The 23,773-nt window shown below is 36.9% G+C and overlaps 1 protein-coding gene across 1 annotated transcript in view; it reads left to right on the forward strand.

Annotated features, from left to right (window-relative positions):
- The window catches only part of CSMD1 (CUB and Sushi multiple domains 1), a 1,768,974-nt gene that overhangs the window by 1,458,928 nt on the left and 286,273 nt on the right, over positions 1 to 23,773 (forward strand). The window contains exons 28-30 of the mRNA XM_064294928.1: positions 11,565 to 11,756; positions 17,942 to 18,080; positions 21,676 to 21,863. Coding sequence (XP_064150998.1) covers positions 11,565 to 11,756; positions 17,942 to 18,080; positions 21,676 to 21,863 — 519 coding nt within the window. The remainder of the gene's footprint in view (positions 1 to 11,564; positions 11,757 to 17,941; positions 18,081 to 21,675; positions 21,864 to 23,773) is intronic.

The following is a 23,773-nucleotide window of genomic DNA, read 5'->3' on the forward strand; positions in this document are numbered from 1 at the left end:
TATAAATCTTATTTATATTAAAAGCTCATCGAGTGATACCTCCTGCAACAGTGACTACTGTGAGCAATCACAGCACACCCGACCCTTTCCCAAAACCTTAGACATAAAATTTCTCTGTGAGTCTCAAACTCTAAATGAACACATAATAGATTAAGCAGAGGTGTACAACATTATTTTAAGGTGAGGTTCCCAAAATTAATAGACTGAATTATCACAGTGTCTTTAAAAATGTATCATTCAGAAGCAGGTTTACTCAGTAACAAGAGCATGGAAAAACAAGAGTCCGAGAGGCAAATATTTAGGTTGACAATATGTGATCACATTGGTATAATAATTTTAAATTAATAAATTGACGATTCAGTTATTTATTCCTTCACTCATCCAACAATTCATCCATTCAAAGTTGAGACCTGCCTATTAGGTTCCTGATACAGCGCTGGCGTTAGACATTCAGAGCTGAAGGCTGAAGTTACTTCTGCCTTCATAAAATGTACAAACTGACAGGAAAGACAGAGACATATAATTCATAAAGTCTAATGATCATAGCTACTTTGAAGTTTATGACACTCATCAATAATCCCTCAATCTCTGTGTCTGACATCTCTTGCCCACTTGACTACCCATCTATCAGGAACTGCGGTCCCATTCTTCTGTAGAGGCTTCCAATGGCCTTCACATTCACTTGAATGACTGACCAATCCGACTTTGTGATTCTCAGTCCTGTCTTCGAAACCACTGATCTTCTCTACTCTACCCTCAACAACTACTCTCATAGGTGTACATTCACCTAAAATTCAGAAAAACTAAATTTTTTCGTATCTCTCTTTCACAACATCTTGTCTGTCCATCTCACTTCTCCATTTTCTGTCAGTTCTTTGCTCACCCTAGGACATCTAGGCCTTTGCTTGTCTCATTCCTCCTGGTTCCTCTTAAATTCACTTTACTTCTTCCCCATCAGCAGCATTGTCATCATTAAAATCTAGTCTCTTACCAATATGCTAACTCCCTGGCTTGGTGGGCTTTCTGTCACAGTTAACTGGCCTATTCCTCTCATCCATTCTTTCACCTGGACTTCCTAGTGCTCCTAAAGAAAATGACACCACCTAGTAAATCTTTTCTACTATAAACTTACAGCCACCAAACTCAACCTTACTCAACTATTATAGATTATTTTTTTCTATATTCTATGCTTGCTGTATGCATTCCTCACCTCCAGGTCACTCCTCAGCCCACCAAGTTTCCTTTCTATTCTTGTCACCCAAATGTTATTTCTCTTGCCATTGTAAAAGATAACCAATAAGTCTTTCAACCAAAACACAGTTTTTAGTGATCCTCCTAAATAGCCTCCAACAGATATGCAGTGCTGTTGATTCTCCGTCTTATTGAGATTTTCTTTTCTATGGATTTTCGTGATCATTCCTCAGATCCTTCCTGCCTTGTTGCCCACTCTTCCTTGGCCCTCTTTTGCAGTCCATGTCCCTCTGTGTGCTCTTTAAATGCCAGTTTCCTCAGGACTTGGTCTTAAAATATCTGGCCTTCTCTTGTGATATACTATCCCTGAGCAATTTTATTTCTTTTTAAGGCTTACAGAATAACTCCACAATATTTTATTTCAAGTTCAAACACATCTTGTCAACCTCTAAGTGTGAATTAGATACGTTAATTTGAACATCTTGGAGATTCCTCAAAAACAATATGTTCAAAACTGAACTGATCACCCCATCCAATCATCAAATTATCTGGTAGCAACCTCCAGAAAGATTGAGGTTTAGTTTTACCTGGTATTTCTCTTCATCACATGCACATACCAAACTTCCAGATCTCTACCCAACCTGGACCCTAGTCTAAAGGGTTTTAAGAGGGGTATGATTTTATGGAATGTGTTTGTAAAGGAAAGTCATCTTGCCAAGAACAAGTCTAATCTATAGGCTCATGCTGACCCCATGTGTTGCAGAGTAGAGCTGAGTTCCACAGAGTTTTCAATGATGTGACCTTTCAGAAGAAGACTGCCAGGCCTTTCTTATGAGGAATCTTTGGGTGAGTTAGAATAGCCAACCTTTCAGTTCACAGCTGAGCACTTCACCATTTGCCCCACCCAGGGACTCCTAGTCAAGTTAAATCCCTGCTTAAAGAATATTTTCTAGTTTTATTTATATTAGAATAAAATTCTAACTGAAACATGGCCTCAAAATTGGTTAACATCAGGTTTCTGCCTAATCTCCATTCTCACTAATTTCTTCCACCTTTGGTTCCTAATATATTTTTTTCTTTCTTGTTTTTAGTCTTTCACTCATGTTGTTCCCTGTGCCTAGAACTCTCCCCTTCTCCATTCTCCATGTTTCTTTTACCTGACTACTTCTATCCATTTTACGAGTTGCAGTTAAACATCATTCACTTTAGGAGATATCCCTGAAAGGGGATAGTTAATGAAAAGTCCTAAAGTAAAGAATGAACTTATAGATTTCAAGGAAGAATGAGAAGGCCAGTTTAGGGGAAACATAGTGGTTAAGGGAAGTAGGTAGGGCTAGATCATGGACCTCCACGTAACGCAGGTTGTAGAGTTTGGGCATAATCCAAGTGTGGTAGGAATCCCTTAAAGACTTCTAAATAGGGAAGTAGCATGAACTGATTTACATTTTTAACCCTTTCAATACCCAGTTATTTTCTGCTTTGACTTTTTTTGTTGATTCCATGTGTTTTAGCTAATGGAAGCATGCTGAAGCATTGCATGTGTCTGAATATTTGGTAGGTAGTATGGATTTTTTTCTTGCTCCCCACCCACAATTCTACCCCCAGAGTCCCGAGGTACATATGTGTACCACTTAATTTGTTTTTGAAATCCATGTTTTACCTGAAACGTATTGATTGAGCGTCACCTTGTACGACACCCTGTAGAAACAGTCATTTATAGCACACATCCATTTCTTGGGTTTCAAACAGTCAAAAAGACCCCCAGCTTGTGGCAGTGTGCACCGTCAGTTTGAGAACAGCTTCCCAATAGACCCCAGAGGCTGAAAAGGTGGTCACTACATGTACCACAAGTAACGAAAGAGTGAAAACATCACCCTAGATGTGATATAGCGAATGGATCATACTGGGGGATAGGCGATTACGAAAATCGTGGCAAATTATAATGGTAACTTGGACTGTGGTGTCGTGCTTTTTGCCAATTAGAAACATTAATAACAGACATCCTGCTTTGATTCTGGAACCCTGGTGGTGCGGTGGTAAAGCGTTAGGTTACTAACCAAAAGGTCAGCAGTTCAAATCCACCAGCCGCTCCTTGGAGACCCTATGGGCAGTTCTACTCTGTCCTGTAGGGTCACTATGAGTCAGAATCGACTGGACAGCAACAGGTTTGGTTTTTGGTACTTTGATTTTAAGGTTTGCTTACCCACGGAGCCAAACATCCACTGCGTAGAAATTCCTGACGAAAATGAATCCATCCTGCTGCTTTCCTTGCACCCAAAGTTGTTAATCTTTTCTGGCTTGTTTTAAACCAGGCTTATTAAATTTCAATTTCAGAAGGCATGGCTGAAGGTGGGTGGAGGGCCAGAGACCACCTTGTGACCTAGTACCAGTTGATCTCAGTCAAAAGGAAAGGCAGGGCTCAATCCATCATGTTAAGAGTAGCCAGTGGTTGGTTTTACATTCTTCTCACTCCTCTTCTCTTTCTAAGAGTTATTGTAACCAGCAAACTTCAAGGCATTTGCTTTTTCTCTGGTATCTGAATGGTCTCCCTATATGCATATAGAATAGCTGCTCAGAATAAAACAGGTTTCAGTTTCTTTGAGTTTTGATTATTTTAAAAACTTTATTAGCATAAAATCCAAAATCTTCCTCTTGAGGTATTCCAACTCTCTTCTGAAGTGTTCACAAAGAAAACTTGGTTCTTAAACATTCCAAAAAGGAGTCAGTATTATTTCTAAATGTCTAAGGGTCGGAGTGGGGGGGAAGGACACCTGAAGGCCTATTCCTTGAACATCTTCTGTTGGTTCTTGCCTCCTGATTGTGTCACTGTTGAAGATACATCAAGCACCCATCAGTGACTATAACGCTCTGTTTTCGCCTGAAGCTTGGATTTACAATTCTGAATACAACATCCTTGCACCCAGGCCTTGTTCCCCAGAGAGTAGTCACTCATCTCTTCACCCACCAAGGCTCTAAAGGGCTCAGGTCCTCAGCCACATGTTCTGCAGATGTGACAAACATTTTATTTATTGAAATATGAAATACAGGGAAATGGCAGACGCCTTTAAACGCTATTTGTGCATTAAGTGTTTTTTTACTTCTGTGAACTAATAACTCTACTTTTAAATGCTGTTGAAAAAACACTCAAGGAGACCTTTATGCATTTGATAGGACAAGGGCCATATTCTATATACTTATTTTAGTAAAATGGATTAAAAAAAAACACAATTTTATGTACAACTTAAAAAAAAAATTGCTCTGGAAGGGCCCTAGTTTCAAGAGTGACTTTATCTAATTGGAGATAAAATTGTGTTCCTTTGCACCTTATTGTCACGCAATGGCACTGTACTATCATTGCTGCCTGCTATAAACAAAAAGGCAGACCCGTTGCTCTTGTGCTAAGTTAAATGCGTGTCTTGGGTTGCTCAGGCTGACCAGAATGGTTCGGATGGCAGATGGTGTGGACATTCCCTTAGATGCTAATTCGCCTGTGGAAAGTGTCCTTATGATTTGAAATGTTCCAGGAAACCCCGGTGGAAAATTGAAAAACACAATATTCATCACCTCAGGAACAGTACTTTCTTTTTCTAATGTAATAGAAGGATAGGACTGATGCAACTAAAAACACTGTTTTCTTTTTTATGGCAAGAAACTAGAAAGACTCAGAGTCGCTAAACTCCCATTTGGAGAAAAAATATTTAAGGGAAAAATGAGTAAAAGGTATGTTTCGGTCCATAAAAGAATACAGTCATACACAAGAAATGAGCACATGCTTCATCATAACTTTGTTATGATCCTAAATGTGGAAAAGCAATTTCTGGCCCCACCTGAATGTCTTTGGTTAGGGCTTTTATATTAGTCTCAGAATCAGCTTTATTGCCTTAACCAAGCAACATCTTCCCACAAGTCAAAACTAGAGGAAAATAAAATGAAATTTATTTCAAAGACCCAACCATTCTATTTCCCGCCACCTTGTTTGATTTTGTTCCCCCAAGTTTTCTTATTCCTTTTCTAATCCAACCTAGATAATCCGAGAAACTTCTTAGTTTGATTTCATAATTCTGAAAGGAAGGAGTAAGGATTAGGATTTCAACCCCACTGAACTTTAGTGATTGATTTACAGGTTATCCAAAATAATCTTTGGAGATACACAAGAAAATATATATGTCCTCTCTAAACATATATATGCAGCTGTTTTACTACAACTCACATTTTCATGTAATAGATACCAAAAAAAAAAATTTTGGCTAATTATGTAATGCTGTTGTTGTTGTAAGGTGCTGTCTAGTAGGTTCCGACTCATAGCGACCTCATGCACAGCAGAGCAAGACACTGCCTAGTCCTGCACCATCCTCACAATTGTTGCTATGCTTGAACCCATTGTTGCAGCCACTGTGTCAATCTATCTCGGTGAGAGTCTTCCTCTTTTTCGATGACCCTCTGCTTTACCAAGGATGATGTCCTTCTCGAGGGACTGATGCCTCCTGATAGCATGTCCAAAGTCTGTGAGATGTGGTCTCACCATCCTTGCTTCTAAGGAACATTCTGGTTTTACTTCTTCCAGGACAGATTTGTTCACTCTATTGGCCGTCCATGGTATATTCAATATTCTTTGCCAACATCACAATTAATGGGCGTAAGTTGTTCCGTCTTTCTTATTTATCGCCCATCTTTCACAAGCATATGAGGCAATTGAAAACAACATGACTTGGGTCAGGTTAACCTTAGTCCTCAAGGTGACATCTTTGCTTTTCAACATTATAAAGAGGTCTTTTGCAGCAGATTTTCCCGATGCAATGTGTCTTTTGATTTCTTGACTACTGCTTCCATGGATAATGATTGCAGGTCCAAGTAAAATGAAATCCTTGACAACCTCAGTCTTTTCTCCATTTATTGTCGTGTTGCTTATTGGTCCAGTTGTGAGGTTTTTTGTTTTCTTCATGTTGAGGTGTAATCCATACTGAAGACTGTGGTCTTTGATCTTCATCAATAAGTGCTTCAAATTGTCTTCATTTTCAGCAAGCAAGGTTGTGTCATCTGCGTAATGCAGGTTGTTAATGAGTTTTCCTCCAATCCTGATGCCCCGTTCTACTTGGTATAGTCCAGCTTCTCAAATTCTTTGCTCAGCACACAGATTGAATAGATATGGTGAAATGATACATCCATGATGCACACCTTTCCTGACTTTAAACCCTGCAGTATTCCCTCATTCTGTTTGAACAACTGCCTCTTGATTATGTTCAGATTCCTCATGAGCACAATTAAGAGTTCTGGCATTCCCATTCTTCGCAATGTCATCCATAATAGCTATGATCCACACAGTTTAATGCCTTTGCTTAGTTAATAAAACACAGGTAAATATCTTTCTGGTATTCTCTGCTTTCAGCCAGGATCCATCTGATATCAGCAATGATATCCCTGGTTCCATGTCCTCTTCTGAATTCGGCCTGAATTTCTGGCAGTTCCCTGTTGATGTACTGCTGCAACTGCTTTTGAATGATCTTCAGCAAAATTTTGCTTCCATGTGATATTAATGTTTTTTTGTTAATTTCTGCATTCAGTTGGGTTACCCTTATTGGGAATAGGCATAAATATAGATCTCTTCCAGTCAATTGACCAGGTAGCTGTCTTCCAAATTTGTTGGCATAGACTAGTGAGCACTTCTAGCTCTGCATCTGTTGAAACATCTCAACTGGTATTCCATCAATTCCCAGAGCCTTGTTTTTGCCAATGCCTTCAGTGCAGTTTATACTTCTTCCTTCGGTACCATTGGTTCCTGATCATGTTTTACCTCCTGAAATGGTTGAATGTTGACCAATTCTTTTTGGTATAGTGACTTCGTATTCCTTCCATCTTCTTTTGATGCTTCCTGTGTCACTTACTATTTTCCCCACAGAATTCTTCAGTATTGAAACTCAAGGCTTGAATTTTTTCTTCAGTTCTTTCAACTTGAGAAATGCTGAGCATGTTCTCGCCTTTTGATTTTCTATCTCCAGGCCTTTGCACATGTCATTATAATACTTTAGTTTGTTTTTACTTTACTTTGTAGACATAGTATTTTTGTTTGTTATACAATACGAACTTCATCAGCACAAAACTTCTTAATAGTGTGCTCCATTGTTATAGATATTCCAAATAAAATTTTTGTTTGGAAGTAGAAAGTGTACCTTCAAAAGTGAATAAAATCTCATAGTGTTAAAGAAATATAATCATTAATGAAAGCCAGTGGTTCATATACTGATATTTTTATTTGTCACACTTTTAAGAAGTTTCTCGGGGAAGATAAATGCACTCCATGATCACTTAACTTTAGGTTACACTGGATTAAACAATGAAAACCAACAGGTGTCTTTACTGTAGGATTTCTCTGAGCCTCTCATCCTTAATGTGCAGTGTGAGGAAACTCTGGTAGCATAGTGGTTAAGTGCTTCAGCTGCTAACCAAGAGGTCAGCAGTTCGAATCCACTAGGCACTCCTTGGAAACTCTATGGGGCAGTTCTACTCTGTCGTATAGGGTCACTATGAGTCAGAATCGACTTGACAGCAGTGGGTTTGGTTTGGTTTTGGTGTAACGTGAATTGGCAAGAGAGAACAAGAGTGTGTAGTACCTGCCAGTATTATTTGACCAGGTGTGTATTAATGACCCTCAAAAAAGTGTCCTATGGAATATTAGTTTTGAAAGAGTGATAACGGTTGAAATTCTTATCCACATACAAAATCCGTGCACATCTGTGTAATCTTTTCTTTATGGGATGTTATGTATCTTTGCTTTTAATGCATGCTTAATAAGGACTTGAGGAAGAGAAGTAGTAAAAAACACATCTTGATTTTAAAAATTGCAATCAACGTTCATGATATTCTTGGTTTAACTTTTTAATTTTTCTTTTTAAAGTATTTTAATACTATGTAAATGGTAGCAGTAATTATCACCTGGAAATGGACACTCAACAATGCATGTGAACACTTGCTTGAGGAAAGAATACATTTTCTTTTGAAGATGCAAAATTCAGCCCTATGAATAAGATTCAAAATGCAAAATAAGGTTTCCTTATCTTATGAAAGCTTTTTTTCTGAAGCTTAGAGAAATCTCAGTGAGGGTAAGTCACAGGTAGATCTTAGATTCCACAGAAACATTATTCAAATAACAAATTCAAGATAGCTTGTGAAATATTTGTTTAATACAATACTATTTTGGAGTTTAGAGGATGGTCGCTATGGGTTGTGAATCTAGTAATTGAATTCTAATTCTATTAATATTCTATATTATAAAAATGTGTGGTCTGAGGGTGTGACTGTAATGACTTTCTAACTATAAACTTTGTGTGTTCTAATCTATCTTGCTTCCCACTGGTATACCAGTCTTCATCAGGAGTGATGTGTTTGAATTCCTGCCTCCAATCTTCTAATCTTTACTGTGGATGGGAAGAAAGTGGATAACTTTAACAATCTCTTAAAAGTGACCCCGATGTGGCATTTCCAGCTATCTTCCCATTGAAAAACGTACTCTGAAGCTCAAGCACTGCATTTTGTCTTGTTACCCGTTGAGAACTCTATTTTGATGTGAAATTTCACTATTAAAAGCAGTAATAATAATAATGAAGATGATGACAAGTATGACATGCCAGACATAATGCTATGTGATTCATGTATAACTAGGACAGAGAAGGACTCCTGGTGACATAGTGGTTAAGTGCTCTGCGCAAACTGGAAGTTTGGTGATTTGAACCCACTAGCCCCTCCATGGGAAAAAAAGATGTGGCAGTCTGCTGTCATACAGATTTATAGCCTTGAGAAAAGATTAGTCCAAAAGACTAATGGACCACAACTACCACGGCCTCCAGCAGACTGACTCCAGCACAACCAGATGGTGCCCAGCTGCCACCACTGATTGCCCTGACAGGGATCACAATAGAAGTTCCCAGACAGAGCTGGAGAAAAATGTAGAACAAAATTCTAACAAGAAAAGACCAGAGTTACTGTCCTGACAGGGACTGGAGAAACCCTGAGAGTAGAGCTCCCAAACACCCTTTTAGCTCAGTAATGAAGTCACTCCTGAGGTTCACCCTTCAGCCAAAGATTAGACAGGCCCCAAAACCAAAATGAGACTAAAGGGGCCCAACAGCCCAGGGGCAAGGACTAGAAGGCACAGCAGGGGACAGGAAAGCTGAGTCAAGAAGGGAGAGTGTTGCCATATTGTGGGTTGCTAACCAGTCTCATAAAACAATATATGTACTGTTTAATGAGAACTAGTTTGTTCTATAGAACTTCATCTAAAGTACAATTAAAAAAAAAAAAAAAAAAGATTTACAGCCTTGGATACCCTATGGGACAGTTCTACTCTGTCCTAAAAGGGTTGCCATAGGGTCGCTATGAGTCAGAATCTACTCTATAGCAACAGGTTTTTGAGGTTTTCTTTTTATTATGACTGAGTGGCTTTCATTTCTAGTATTAAAAAAAATATATTAGAATGGATTAAATTGAAAATTAATCCACTGAAAATATACTGAAGGTGCTGGACAGGATTTTTTTTTTTTAACCTTTTCAAATGCAACACTGGTCCTGCAGGAAAATGAGGAATTCTCAGAGCCTCAAAACGATGTGAAATCTGAAATGCCGAAAGCTAATGTAGCTCAGAAGCTGGCTTTGCCCTGAGGGCATCTGCTCATCCCTGGTGACATTAAGCTTCCATTTCGAGAATCCCATTGGGCTCAACAAGTAGGAAGCGAAGTCTAAGGTCTTTCTAATGTTGAAAAAATAGTAGGAGATCCTCATAGATAAGGGAGAGTAAGAAATAAATAACAGACCCTTAAACCGCATGATGAACAGCTCAGCAAAAATACTTGAAGATCTCTGGTTGGAGAGTTACATAGAATTGATGGAAATTTATGCAAATGATGATATTTTTGGACAAAACTTGAGTTTACCACTACAGACTTTGTGATGATTGGCTATTGCTGCCTATTTTGTGAGACTTCGGGTGCATCTATTATACTATGCTTTACATATGATAAGAAACCCTGGCGGCAGGATGGCTAAGTGCTTGGGTGCTAAATGTTGGTGGTTGGAACTTGCCCGGAGGCTCTGCAGGAGAAAACCCTGGTGATATGTTTCCGTAAAGATCACAGCCTAGGAAATCCTAAAGGACAGTTCTGCTCTGTAACATGTGGGGCCACCATGAGTCACAAGAGACTTAATGGCACCCAGCAACATTGGACTGCAAGGGCCTACCGTTGCAAGGCTCTACCTGTTCCCCCAATCCTCTCATCCAGCCTGTATTACAATTTCCAATCTTTGTTAAACTGATTTGAAATTCCTAACGCTAAAATTGGGAGCCCTGGTGGTTCAGTGGTTAAGGCACTTGGCTGCTAACTGAAGGAATGGCAGTTGGTACCCACCAGCCGCTCCGTAGAAGAAAGATGTGGCAGTCTGTTGCCATGACGATTACAGCCTTGGAAACCCTATGGGGCAGTTCTATGCTGTCCTATAGGGTCGCTATCAGTCAGAACCGACTGGATTGCAATGACTTAACACTAAAACCACTGCTATCATTTGACAATGAAGGCAGATGCATAATTTTCAGAGTTTCTGCTAAAATTAGGGTGATCATATAGTTTATTGCCCAAGTTAGAACGCTTCTGAAGGTGAAAGAGGGTTATTAATTTTGCCAAGACCATAGGCCCTATGGGATCTATGACTAGAATGGACTAGTGGTCCCCTCTCGACTACTCCCGCTTTGCAGAGGCGTGACTAGGGTACGGCAGGTATGGCGCATGCCCTGGGTGCCACACGAGGAGGCGCTGATGAGCAGTTTCTATCGCCATCACAGTTTCCGTGGCCAGCTGTGAGAGACCATTCAGCATTCAACACTAATTGCCGTAGGTGCTGTTTTCCATGAATAGGCCCCTGATGGAAGAGTTAATAAAGGCTATTTGGTCAGGTTAGCTGGTTTTCACTTTGAAGGCACAGACCTTAAGGGAATTCTTTCTGTTCTGTTTTAGTCAACGTTTGTCAGGATTCACATCCTTTAAATCAACATGTGGTACATATTGTCATTTAAAATACTGTTATGGAGGAAATGAGAAGAGAATGTGTGTGGGCATGTCTGTGTACAAAACAGGGCACTATAAAACTCCTTGATACATCCCACAACTGTTTGCATTTCCAAAAAGATTTTGCTAGAATTCGTTCAAAGTATTAGAAAGATGTGTGTTCATGAATGTATCCCCAGAAAAAATAAAATTCATATGTTCACCTACAGACAAGAATGCATTACGCAAATGAATAGTGTTTCAATCCAAAACAGTAACTATACTTATATGAGTGTAGAAACCATATTTCCGATCAGTTTATCTGGTGTTGTCTTTTCTTGGTAGCAACGATTGCGTCAACCTGCAACGATCCAGGTGTGCCTCAGAATGGCACACGCTATGGTGACAGTAGAGAGCCTGGAGACACCATCACGTTCCAGTGTGACCCTGGATACCAGCTCCAAGGGCGAGCTAAAGTCACCTGTGTGCAGCTAAATAACCGATTCTTCTGGCAGCCAGATCCCCCTACATGCATAGGTACGTGTAACAGAAAATAGAAATTTTATGTTTGGCAATGAACGCGTGTTATCATTGCAATTACTCCTGTAAATGGATTATTTCTTTGGAAATACTTCTTAAGACTTTCTTACATGCCCTCTGGTTCTCTGAGGCTATATTCAAAATTTTCAGGTGAAATAGTGTACTTAATGTAACAGTAACTGGTATTTATCTAACATTTCCTATCCTTAACAAATCTTGTACAAATATGGATTAGATTAGCCTAATCTAAAATTCTGGGTGGTTGAAAATTCATAACCTTACCATTGCTATTTTCATTTTTGGTATAGAAATATGCCTTTCAGCAAAATCTACTCACTAAAAAAGTACTTTCTCATTTTAGGTGGTTTTTCTATAGTATCAGAACTATTTTAAATAGAATTCTGAAAACTAAAAATTATACTGCTTATGTCAAAATAAAGATAAAAAGAGAAACTCATTTTGGAAATCCTATATAATTTTATAGTTTGAACTTGTTAAAAAGATAACAATGGCTTTTGCAAACTGTAATTTGAGTAACTATCCCAGATGATTTTATCGCACATATGGTTTTAGGGTAACAAATATTTTTTGTACAAAAATAGAAATTGCATATAAATTGTCTCTTCATTCAGTTAAGTACCTCACCATAGAATCACTATTTCATCTTAATTAAAAAAAAAAATCTGCTAAGTTTATTGTCTAAATAAGCTATCAAAGTTTAATTTTTACTTCTTTATAATCTGTTTGAAAATGTAAAATTTAATTAATCTGTAAAAAGAGAAAGTGATAATGAAATGACTTGCATATAGTTAGTGGGTCATTTTCCCAGGGTGAACTTGAGGGGATTTTATAATTTAAGATGATTTTTATTGTCATATGCTCAGCAGTACGGAAATTCTCCGTGGTCCTATAGAGCGATGATGCACAGCTTTTAACTTCTTAGAAATTCTGAAGATAGATGAGATTTGATACCACTGCTTATTAGCATTCTCAACCTTGTCAGAAAGTTATTCATGTTTATTTAATGTTCTGTGCCATGTTTACATGTCACAACTTTTGTGAGCATAGTCATGCATTTTATTTCAAGCTGAGTCATCAGGCTGAGAGTTGCAAGATTTTTGTGTTTTTTTTTTAGAGTAATTACCTATAAATGCAATAATCACTTTAAACCATTGGCCTATTTTTAAATTAGGACAGGCTTTTGTTTTTTTCTATTTTGCGTTTCTTTAAACCCATGGAAGTATACATCAAAAAGCATTGGAAGTACTACAAATTAACCTCTTAAAGACAATTGCTGACTTGGCATTAATTTAAAAATTAATACCTATTAAACATGACCATCTTCCAGCTAATCTATACCCTTTTGTTAGTTCATTTCTTAGTTACCTAATTAGACCAGCAACTCAATAATCCGACCCTCAGCAAAGAAAATAGATAACATTCATCTGTCTGGAATATCAGCTCCAAGGACAAGCTAAAATCACTTGTAGGTAACTGAAAGATTTATTCTTTTGGGCAATCTGACCCACCGATATACATAGGTATGAGATAAAAAATGAAAAAATATGTATGTTTGGAAATAAATGAACATGATCTTTTCATTAAATTGTAAATATATTATTTTTTTCAAAACTGAGCCTCTGCTCTCTGTCAGAAACTTTTCCACCTAGCAGATGTACAAGGGAAATGAGCCAACCATTGTCCATTATTTTACTGAAGACTCCCCCGCCCCAGCTTTTAAATGTAAAAAAAAAATGAGTAGGCAGCCAAGACAATTAACAACACCATCAAAAATCTGTATAAATGCAGATACCAGCCTTTTGTCCTGTGGTGCCCCTGGGTGGGTTCAAACAGCTAAACTTTAGGGTATCAGCTGATTGCAAAGTACTTTCACCATCCAGGGACCTTTTAAATGTAAAGATGTTTGAATACAGGCAAATTAAGTAACGTGCTTGTCTTAACAGGACCCTGAATTCTGTTATGTTGACCCATGATACACTTTTTATTTTGTAATATTTTTTCCCCTCATTAAAAACAAAACGTGTTTACTGCAGACCTTTTATAAGCTATTTAAAAAATCCGTAACCAAATCCATTGCTGAAGAGTTGATGCCAGGTTACAGCGACCTTATAGTTAAGCAAAAACAGAAAAGAAGTTGTGATTTTTTTACCTGGAGACAATTTCTATTAACATAAACATTCATAAATAAACTTCATAATTATTTTATGTGTGTGTAATGTGGAGCCCTGGTGGCGCGGTGGTTGTTTGACTGCTAACCAGAAGGGTACCAGTTTGAATCCACCAGCCGCTCCTTGGAAACCTTTTGGGGCAGTTCTACCCTCTCCTACAGGCTTGCTGTGAGTCTGAATCGACTCGACAGCACCGGGTTTCGTTTTTGGTTTTTATATGTAATCTCTGTTTAAAGTGTTTTTAAATGCCAGCAGCCTATATTATTATTTTATAAAATGTGCATTTTACTTACCGATGTAGTGATTATTTTTTGGTGCTATTATGTGTTTTCTACTAATTAATTTCTAATGATTGCATATTATCTCTTTTTTATATATAACAGTAGTGGTTGCATTATTATATTTAGGTTATTTCTTTTTTTCCCTATTATAAAGATGGCCGCATACACCCTTATTTCAAAATTCATTGTTGATTATGAATGACGTATTTCTAAAACCTACATATTTCTAGGCTTTTAAAACGTTTTTCAAAACTCCTCCAGAAAGACTACACCAGTTCCCATTGACTTCAGCCATGTATGAGAATGTTTATTTTCCCCAAATTAAAAAAAAAAAAAAAAGAACTCTAGATACAATGTTTCTTAATCTCATAATTTAAGGGCACAAAGTGATTGTTCCTAGTTTGTATTTTAAATTAATAGTGAGGTTGAACTTTTTCATATCTAATCAGCCATTTGAATTTGTTCATTCCTGAGTTGCCAATTAGTTTCTTTTTCCCCTTTTATTGGTAGTATTTTTTTCTTATTTTCTGCTGTTTCTCTTTTATACAATATTTTAACTTCTCATCTGTTTTGTATATTGCACATATTTTCACCAGCTTGTCATTTGCTTTTAATTTTGTTCTTATAGTATAATCTGATGCCCCCCTGTTTCACTTCTCAGTGCACTCCCATGAGGAGAATCCTATGATGGCCAGGTTCCTTTTTTTCACTTTTTTAGCTGAATTGAATAGGCCTGCCTTTCCAGACCAAAGGACACTTAACAAAAAAAAAAAAAAAAAAGCTGCTATCCAGTTGACTACAGGCAATCCCATGTATTTCAGAGTAGGACTGTGCTCCACAGGGTTTTCAATGGGTGATTTTTTCAGGAGATTTCCAGGCCTTCCTTCCAAGACACTTCCACTTTCTAATTCTAGATGAAGTGTTCCTTCAAAGTCTCCAGAAGTACATCCCATTTCTTTTGTCATCTGCAATCCCTTACTCCCAACTTCAAATTCTAAGGATCTTTGGAAAACTAACATTTATAGTAAGTTTGCAGCAAACTAATTTGGTGGCAGCAACCTGCCCTGAGTAAAGTGTGCTCTTTGTAGACTATTTATCCCACATAAGGGTGTGAATATTCAAATGTTTTGATGCAGAATCATTGATGGGGTCTCACTGAAGAGTTTTACCTCCAACCCTAATGAAGGAAGATGTGTATGGCCTTAAGAGTAGTGGATAAAGGATTGTGGATTTATATGAATTTGAAGGTTTTACCTTTATGTCCATTATTTTTGGAGAATTTCCTAGCATCTCTGAGTTGCATTTTCTACTAGAATTTAATCTGCTCCAAAATATTTCACAAGCTCTCTAATTAAATTCTACTGAACCTAAAATGGGGAACACAAGACCAAAAGAGAAAACAAACAAGGCAAGACAGTACTTAATTACACTTTAAAGCTTTTAAATAACCTAATTTGAAAGTGCCTTTTGGGGTCTGTTTGAACAAGACAAGGTATCCCCTTTGCTTTTTTTAAATCAATATTTGGATCTTATCTCTGAACTCTTCCTGCAGGTTGCACCCTGTAGCCCGTGCCCTGAATCTATCATTTTTTCATCTTTCAAACCTTCATGGAGTAGAGTCTTCTCAGATCTTTATAAACTTTCTTTTGCTACATTAGCACTGCCTGCGTAATTTCTCCATGCTTCTTCCCCTTAACGCTGTCAGCATCTACTGCTTAACTCTGGAAGGAGTATTGGCCTCTGAAAAGTGATAATAGTTTCCACATAAATTTATTAAAATGAAATCGCATAGTAGGGGAAATATGATTTTAATTGTTCTTGTGAAAATTGTATTATTCTTATTGAATGCATATCTGTGAAAATTTATTGTAAATAAAATCCTGCAATATTACTCATAGAGTGCCTTTGATTAGACTGAGAAATTATGATGAAAAAAATTCACTGGACATTAGTTATATTTTTTTTTATAGAAAATTAAATTTTGGGAAAATTAAATGTGTATTTACGGATGCATCCATCACAGAAAATTGTAAAGCATGTTTCTTCATCTTATTTACATTACCACCAATAATTTATTACAAAGAAGTTTTTTTTTGTGTGAAAAAAGATCTTAATCAGGATATTTTCTTCTCTACTAATTTTTTTTTTTCTAATAGCATGTATATGATATATTATGTGGAAAAAGTTATAATTTAGGGAAAATGGTATACACCTACTCCTCACTTATCGACTGTCTCGTTATCTGATATTTTGCATTTGCAACAATAGTAATAAATGTACTGCCTGACTATCTTGTGCGTGAAGGATGTATGCCTGGCAGTAACGAATGCTGAGGTGGAAGGTGAGCATAACGCTGGCTGTGATGGTTAAGGTTATGTGTCAACTTGGCTGGGCCATGATTCTCAGTGGTTTGGCAGTTATGTAATGATGTAAATTGGCAGTCGTGTAATAATGTAGTCATCTTCCATTTTGTGATGTGATGTGGTCATCTTCTGTTTGCTTTTTTGTGTACTTGTGAATGTTGTGGTGTTTTAGTGCCTTTCAAGCGATATAAAATTTAAGAGAAATCTAATCTAGTAAATGAGACAGTCCTGAACACTTTCAGGCTTCACAACAAAAATTAAGTTTCTTTTTAACAGTTTCAAACTACACAATTATTATCTTACTAATATAAATGGAAACACATTTAAAAATTGATGAGTGAATGAACATATCGCTGTTATCATATAAAATGCTTGCTTCTAATAACAGTAACATGTTAAGCATTGTCGTTAAGTACTATTTTTAGATGTAGTGTTGCTCCTCAGCCTGTTATTGATTTTGATCCCAAGAGGTCACATAAAGTTTCTGTGTTTGTTTTCTCATTTTGGAATATGAGAAAAATAACCTGACCCCTATATATCAGAGTATTGGAGAAATATATCAGATAACATGCACCCATTCATTCAACAAATATTTCTTGAATACTTACGAGCAAGGGATTGTGCTAGGTATTGGGGATACAAGTGTAAACAAAAGATACATGATCCTTATACCACGTGAAGAATGCTTTCCACAATAGGTAAGCAATGACCTTGTAAACCATAAAAGAGACAAAAACAAAAAACATGAAATGATGTTTATGGTGATGCTTTCCTTTTTCCCCTAAGTGTTTGTCTGTTTTTTTTTTTTTTTTTTTTTTGGTCTCTGTATGTGTTGCTGGAAACCCTGGTGGCGTAGTGGCTAAGTGCTATGGCTGTTCACCAAGAGGTCAGCAGTTCGAATCCACCAGGCACTCCTTGGAAACTCTGTAGTGCAGTTCTACTCTGTTCTATTGGGTCGCTATGAATCGGAATCGACTCGACGGCAGTGGGTTTGGTTTTTGGTTTGGTATGTGTTGCTGAGCACAGTGGATTATTTAGTTTAATTGGATAAATTTTTAAATTACAGGAAGCAAACTTTTTTTTGGTCAGGGGTTTGAAAATTCTTCTTAAAAGTGGTGTGACTAATTATTTTTTAAAATTCATTAACAATGACATGAAAAATGAATAGACTTCTTGGGTGTTAACATGTTATCTGGATAATTATTTGACAATCCAATGCATAGTCTCTTTGAAGAGGAAAATGCTAATGAATGAGCCCTTTTTTAAAATTTTTCCAGAAGAATTGTGTGACGTGTCATTTCACACTGACCAGCCTTCTTCTCTTTCCATGTTCTCCTCTCCTGTGACAGCCGCATGTGGAGGGAATCTGACCGGCCCGGCTGGTGTTATTTTATCACCTAACTACCCACAACCCTATCCTCCTGGGAAAGAATGCGACTGGAGAGTAAAAGTGAACCCAGACTTTGTAATTGCCTTGATATTCAAAAGGTACCATATCTTCCAGAATACCCCCTTTTAGGAGAATTTCAAATGCCATACCTAAGAATGACTTCATTGATACTTCACAGAGGTTCCCGTTTTATTTCTGCTTAAGCCCTCGATTTTGTGTCTGATGGGTACTGTGCGAGCTGCAGAATGATACAAATGGAAATGCGTTATTCTGCTTTGGAGCACTCTACTTGTGCTGGGATTCACAGGACGAGCCAAGACTTACCTTTAAATACTTCCTCGCATACCATGCATTCCATGGAAGAAGGCTTGATTTACAAAATATTAAGAAAAGTAATGAAAAAAGTGGTATCGATGCATTTAGTATAATTCATTAACGTCTCATATTTCTTTAAATGCGCCATAGCTGATTTGTCACCATAGCACATCTTGTGTGATGTTCCCAAGTTCGACACTGTTATTATCATCAAGATAGGAATGACTTGCTAGAGCTTTGAAAAGGAAAGCTCCCCCAAGTTTGATTGCTTTCGAGTCTGAGTTATGAGTCGTTAAGTCTTTTAAAAAGTGCTAGCTCCTTCCTGATGATCTAGATGAGAAAAGTTCAAACATTTGATTTTACGAAAATAAATTCTGGATGACTATCATATTATCATAATCATATTATACATGATAGTAGTATTTTTCCAAACCTCAGCATATTTTCCAACTTTACATTTTGGTTTTTGAACCAAATAAATGTGATACATTAAGATGTGAGTGAGTCCATAGAGTGTACTGTTGATTTCTTACCTATCCAGAGCAAAGCAGTCTAATTATTCTTCTGTCAATTGAACAAGCGTCCTTTTCTTGAGATATTTACATCACTATCCGAGGCCCAGATGTGATTCTCTCCTTTCATTTTCTTCTCCTAATCAGCTCTGAGTCAGTAATTTTAAAGTTCTATGACTTTTAATTTTAAGTAGTTTGATAAGCCATCTTTTCCTGAATTTACAAACACTGCTATAATTTTACTGAATGATGAATATTTTGTTGTGTCACTAAGCTGCCACACAAACCAGCACACTTTGCTGACTATATTTTTGGATATCTTTGTTCTTTTTAGCTAAATTCTAGTAGTGCCTTCGTTATAACCAGGTAACACCTCTGTTACCAGCCTATTACAAATAAATAAAAATTAAAAGCCTGCTCGTGAACACAGAGCCTTACTGCTAAGAGATTCCTACCTTCTATTGTCAAAGTGACTCATTAGGAAGGTTTCTAAAGGACAGGTCATTTGACATATATAAGACAATTTTATATAAGAAGTTTTTCCACTGCACTTTGTATACCTCTCATGAAGAAGGTGGAACTAAAAACTTTCAACTCTTAGATTCTATGAACCATTAATCAACCCAATGTCACAGAAAGGCCACGTACCGGTAACTTCCATCCTGACCTGGGTGAGCTTGGGTGAAAGTTATCCTGGGACCTCAGCAACTGAGACCTGTTTAGTAGGCAGGGAAAGCCAGAAGTATTAGATGGTTGTACATGGATGTTCAACTGCCTATATCCAGACACTGGCACGGACAGGGGCTATTGAGCTGCCCAAGGTACACTGTTTGAAGTGCGTGAGAAACACAGATGTGCTTTCTTTAGGGGGTAGGGGTCTGGCCTCACTAACAGTAAAGACAAAGAAGTATATGACCTGGAGTACATATGAGCTCCTGGGCTTGCTCTGGTGCTTTGAGTCTTTTGGGAGGGATGTTTCTTCTCCTGCCTCTGTAGACTGGGGCTCATGCTATTCAAGCGTCGATATTGCAATTAAAATTGGCTTAAAAGTCTGGCCTGACTTTGGCTAATTATTGGGCCTCATAGGTTTGTGCAGCTAGTAAAGATAAAAATAGGACCAGAATTAACAAATGAAACCATAACTAATTATAAATCTCACTCCAGACTTCTATGCATGGATTATATTACATCCAAAAAGAAAAAGAAGATATTTTTTTTTTCTTTCTGTGCCTGGTTGTATTTCTGGTGTTAAATAAATAATCTATAACAATAATTACCCTTACCCATTGCTGTCTAATAGCATCTTTGCAAGGTATTCCAAATAAAATTATTATCTCAATCAAACTCTACTCGGTTGATATAATTCCCAGTGTCCTCTTATTCTTAGTAATCCATTTCTTTATTCTTTTTTAAATTTATTTCTGACATCAGTGAGCTTATCATATAAACAGGCTGAGAAACTTTATACAACTTATTTTGGTAAATATATTCACAGAGCTAACACCAGCGAGTATGTAGGTGTCACGTAAAATGGAACAGCATAATGCAGTCCTGGCTTTAGTTCATGTTGGTCCCGTGATCATTTCCACACATTGTTGTATCATTCAGAAAACAGCGGGGAACTTCAAAAGTTCTCTGGATAAAATAGAGTCCCTTAAACAATAGCACATTAGGCTGAGTATAAAGATTTTTGACTCAATCTCTGTTACCCAGCCAAACCATCAACTGAGGGGAACAGAGTGGAGGCCCCAGGGATTGAGCCCATGTTAAAGACACAAAAAGACCCCCATATAATTAAAAAAAATATGTATCAGAGAAAAACTGGAGGGGCCAATCACAATGCATTATGTTAACACCTCATTCTAATTTATTTGTTTATTCTGATCACGCCGAGGTCCCAGACATCTGAACCAAGTTTAATCTTTTACTATAGAGTATGTATAATTTTAAAGTTCGGAGACTATGCTGGCCTTCGCATCATAAAGAGTACAGATGTTTAAAGCGGCATACTTCTTGAGAGCTTGGAGTTTTAATTGTCAAGCTCCTTGGAAATTGAAAATATATTAATATTGGATGAGAGAGAGTGAGACAGAGTCCATTGTTGGGACTAATAATATTGGCAGATTTAGCTAAGTGAGTAGAGGCGATTACATTTTTAAAATAAAAGCATGTAAACAAACAGAACAACAACAACAAAAAACCTTTAAGAATAGTCAGTAAGTGTGAGGATGCATGTTTTTAAAACTAATAATATTCACATAAAAATGAAATATTAGTGGGAATTTATCCCCTTTGAGTCCAGTTCTTTCAAACTGCACTTCATAAGCAATTTTATAGGCATAAAAAAAAAAGAGATATTGCATTTATAGTATAATTCATTTTTCTATAGCTATCTTCAAACTGTCATTATATTGAATGCAGTAGTTAATTTATAGCAGTGTATGTTATATTTTAAAATAATTGGTATTTGTTGTTTATTGCTATTTCAACATTTTTTATTGTTATATTTAACTTTTTGGTTTTCCTTATTGTGTTAATTATTATACAAAATGGAGCCCTGGTGGTACAGTGGTTAAAACACTCAGCTGCTAACTGAAAGATTGGCGCTTCAAACCCACCAGCCCCTCTGCCAAGAAACAGATGTGACAGTCTGCTTCTGTAAAGATTTACAGCCTCAGAAATCCCATGGAGCAGTTCAGCTCTGTTCTACAGGGTCACTGTGAGTCATAATCGACTCCGTGGTAATGAGTTTGGTTTTGGTTATTATACAAAAGTAAATGTAATCATGAGTGTACTCGCAAAGACTTTATGTTCTGAAAGATAAGAGAAACGGATGTTAAGTACTTAATAATTTTTTTTTTTTTAGTTTCAATATGGAGCCCAGCTACGATTTCCTGCATATCTATGAAGGAGAGGATTCCAACAGCCCTCTCATCGGAAGTTTTCAGGGCTCTCAAGCCCCAGAAAGAATAGAAAGCAGTGGGAATAGTCTTTTTCTGGCATTTCGGAGTGATGCATCTGTGGGCTTGTCAGGATTCGCCATTGAATTTAAAGGTATTACAATCCGCTTAATTTCTGTGGAAATTATTTTGCAGCAGGATTTTGCTAATTGTATGGATTTCTTTATGAATTATTGCATTATCTGTTTACTTCATAAAATGCTACCATATGTCTGGGGAAGGAAGTGCTATCTCTCCAGTGGAGGAAAAAATTCCAAAAACATTTCTTCCTTGGTTTAAATTAAAAAAAAAAAAAGAGGGTTTTTTTTTTTTTTTTTTTTACAAATTTATAATCATTAGAAATGTACTATGTCTTTTGCAATGAAGAATTTAATGACTTTTAAAAATTGCTTTAAAATTTGTTTAAATATCCTCTAATTTATTTCTTTAGGATGACTATATTGACATACATTAAAATAGCTTAGTTTTATCTCAATTTGTTTCTTTTTTTATGAGCAAAATATCTACTAACCCTTCCTCTGTTTCTACTACCCATGTGTGTTGATTTCATGAGGAGCTTTGACCTGGTCATTGCTCCTTCTTCAGTCACCACAACAGTGAATTTCCCACTTTGTTAGAGACCTATCATCTCCTGTTACAGACGCCCACAAACAAGCAAGCAAAAAAACACCTTGAACTAAACATTTTGTTATTGGGTACATTAAATAATATATATAAGTTGGAGATCCTGGTGGTGTAGTGGTTAAGAGCTATAGCTGCTAACCAAAAGGTCAGCAGTTTGAATCCACCAGTCACTCCTTGGAAATCCTTTGGGTCAGTTCTACTCCGCCCTTTAGGGTCACTATGAGTCAGAATTGACTTGATGGGAACGGGATATATGTATTTATAAACCCACTGCCATCCAGTCGATTCTGACTCATCCTGACTCATGTATATATATATACATATATTTCATATATATATTTTAGATACATATTTCAAGTCTATTTCCCCATGTTAATGAAGAAAATACAAGGTATATTACATAGAATTAGAGAAAAAGACTAAAAAATATAAATTCAAAATAATGAGTGCTGTATAAGTAAATTAATTAAATATTTACACAGTGTCGAGTGCTTTATAATTAAATTAATTAAACGTTTACTTTTTTTAAATTTCCAGTTCAATTAGGAGTGAAAACTATAAAAGAAAGTACATGATACATTTTGTTCCCACTGATGATTTAATGAGTGTATATGTCTTTATATGGTTCTAAGTAGAAAATCAATCCATTTCTCCAAAAACTTTAAAATCTACAAACTTATGTGTTTACTAAAGTGCACTATATATATATACATACATACACACATGTGCAGTTCAACAATCTGAGGAGTTTCCAGTAATTTTGGAAAGGATTTTCATGTTCATGAGAAATTAAAAAATAGTACCATTGAGCATTCATCATGTTAGCAGATAGTTTCCGTATTAATAAGAACTCGCTGGACTGCACTGGACTGCACTGGACCATGACAGTGTCTACCCTATAATCAGTCAAAAACAAAACCAAAGAACAACAACAAAAAGCACCTACTTAAATATAAGAATGTATATTTACCCTGCCTACCACAACATCTAATATACTCTGTGGCACATTCGTTTGGGGTAAACGGATCAATGGATAAGTAATTTAAGTATAAAGAGCTATACTAATGATATGAAGAAAGAGTTATCTCTTTTGTTTAGATTCTTTGGTAACTAGAAAAGTCATCTAAAAGGAGGCTATGGCTCTCAGTGATTTAAAAGCTCTCAGTGCAGTCTATAGAAAATAATCAGGGAAACAAGCAGACAAGAATGGTGATGATATTGCAACCTGCAGAGAAGCAGCTCAGGTTATGGTCAGTGAAGCAGGTTGCAGGACCAGTTCTCAGGCATGAGGAGAAATGGAAGCAGCAGCAGGGCAGTCGAGCTGGGAAGGAATGTGAGGGATCTGGCAGAGTCAACCTCCTCAGCTTCAAATGCAGGTAT

The sequence above is a fragment of the Loxodonta africana genome, chromosome 12 (genome assembly GCF_030014295.1).
Source record: "Loxodonta africana isolate mLoxAfr1 chromosome 12, mLoxAfr1.hap2, whole genome shotgun sequence".
NCBI classification, from domain to species: Eukaryota; Metazoa; Chordata; class Mammalia; order Proboscidea; family Elephantidae; genus Loxodonta; species Loxodonta africana.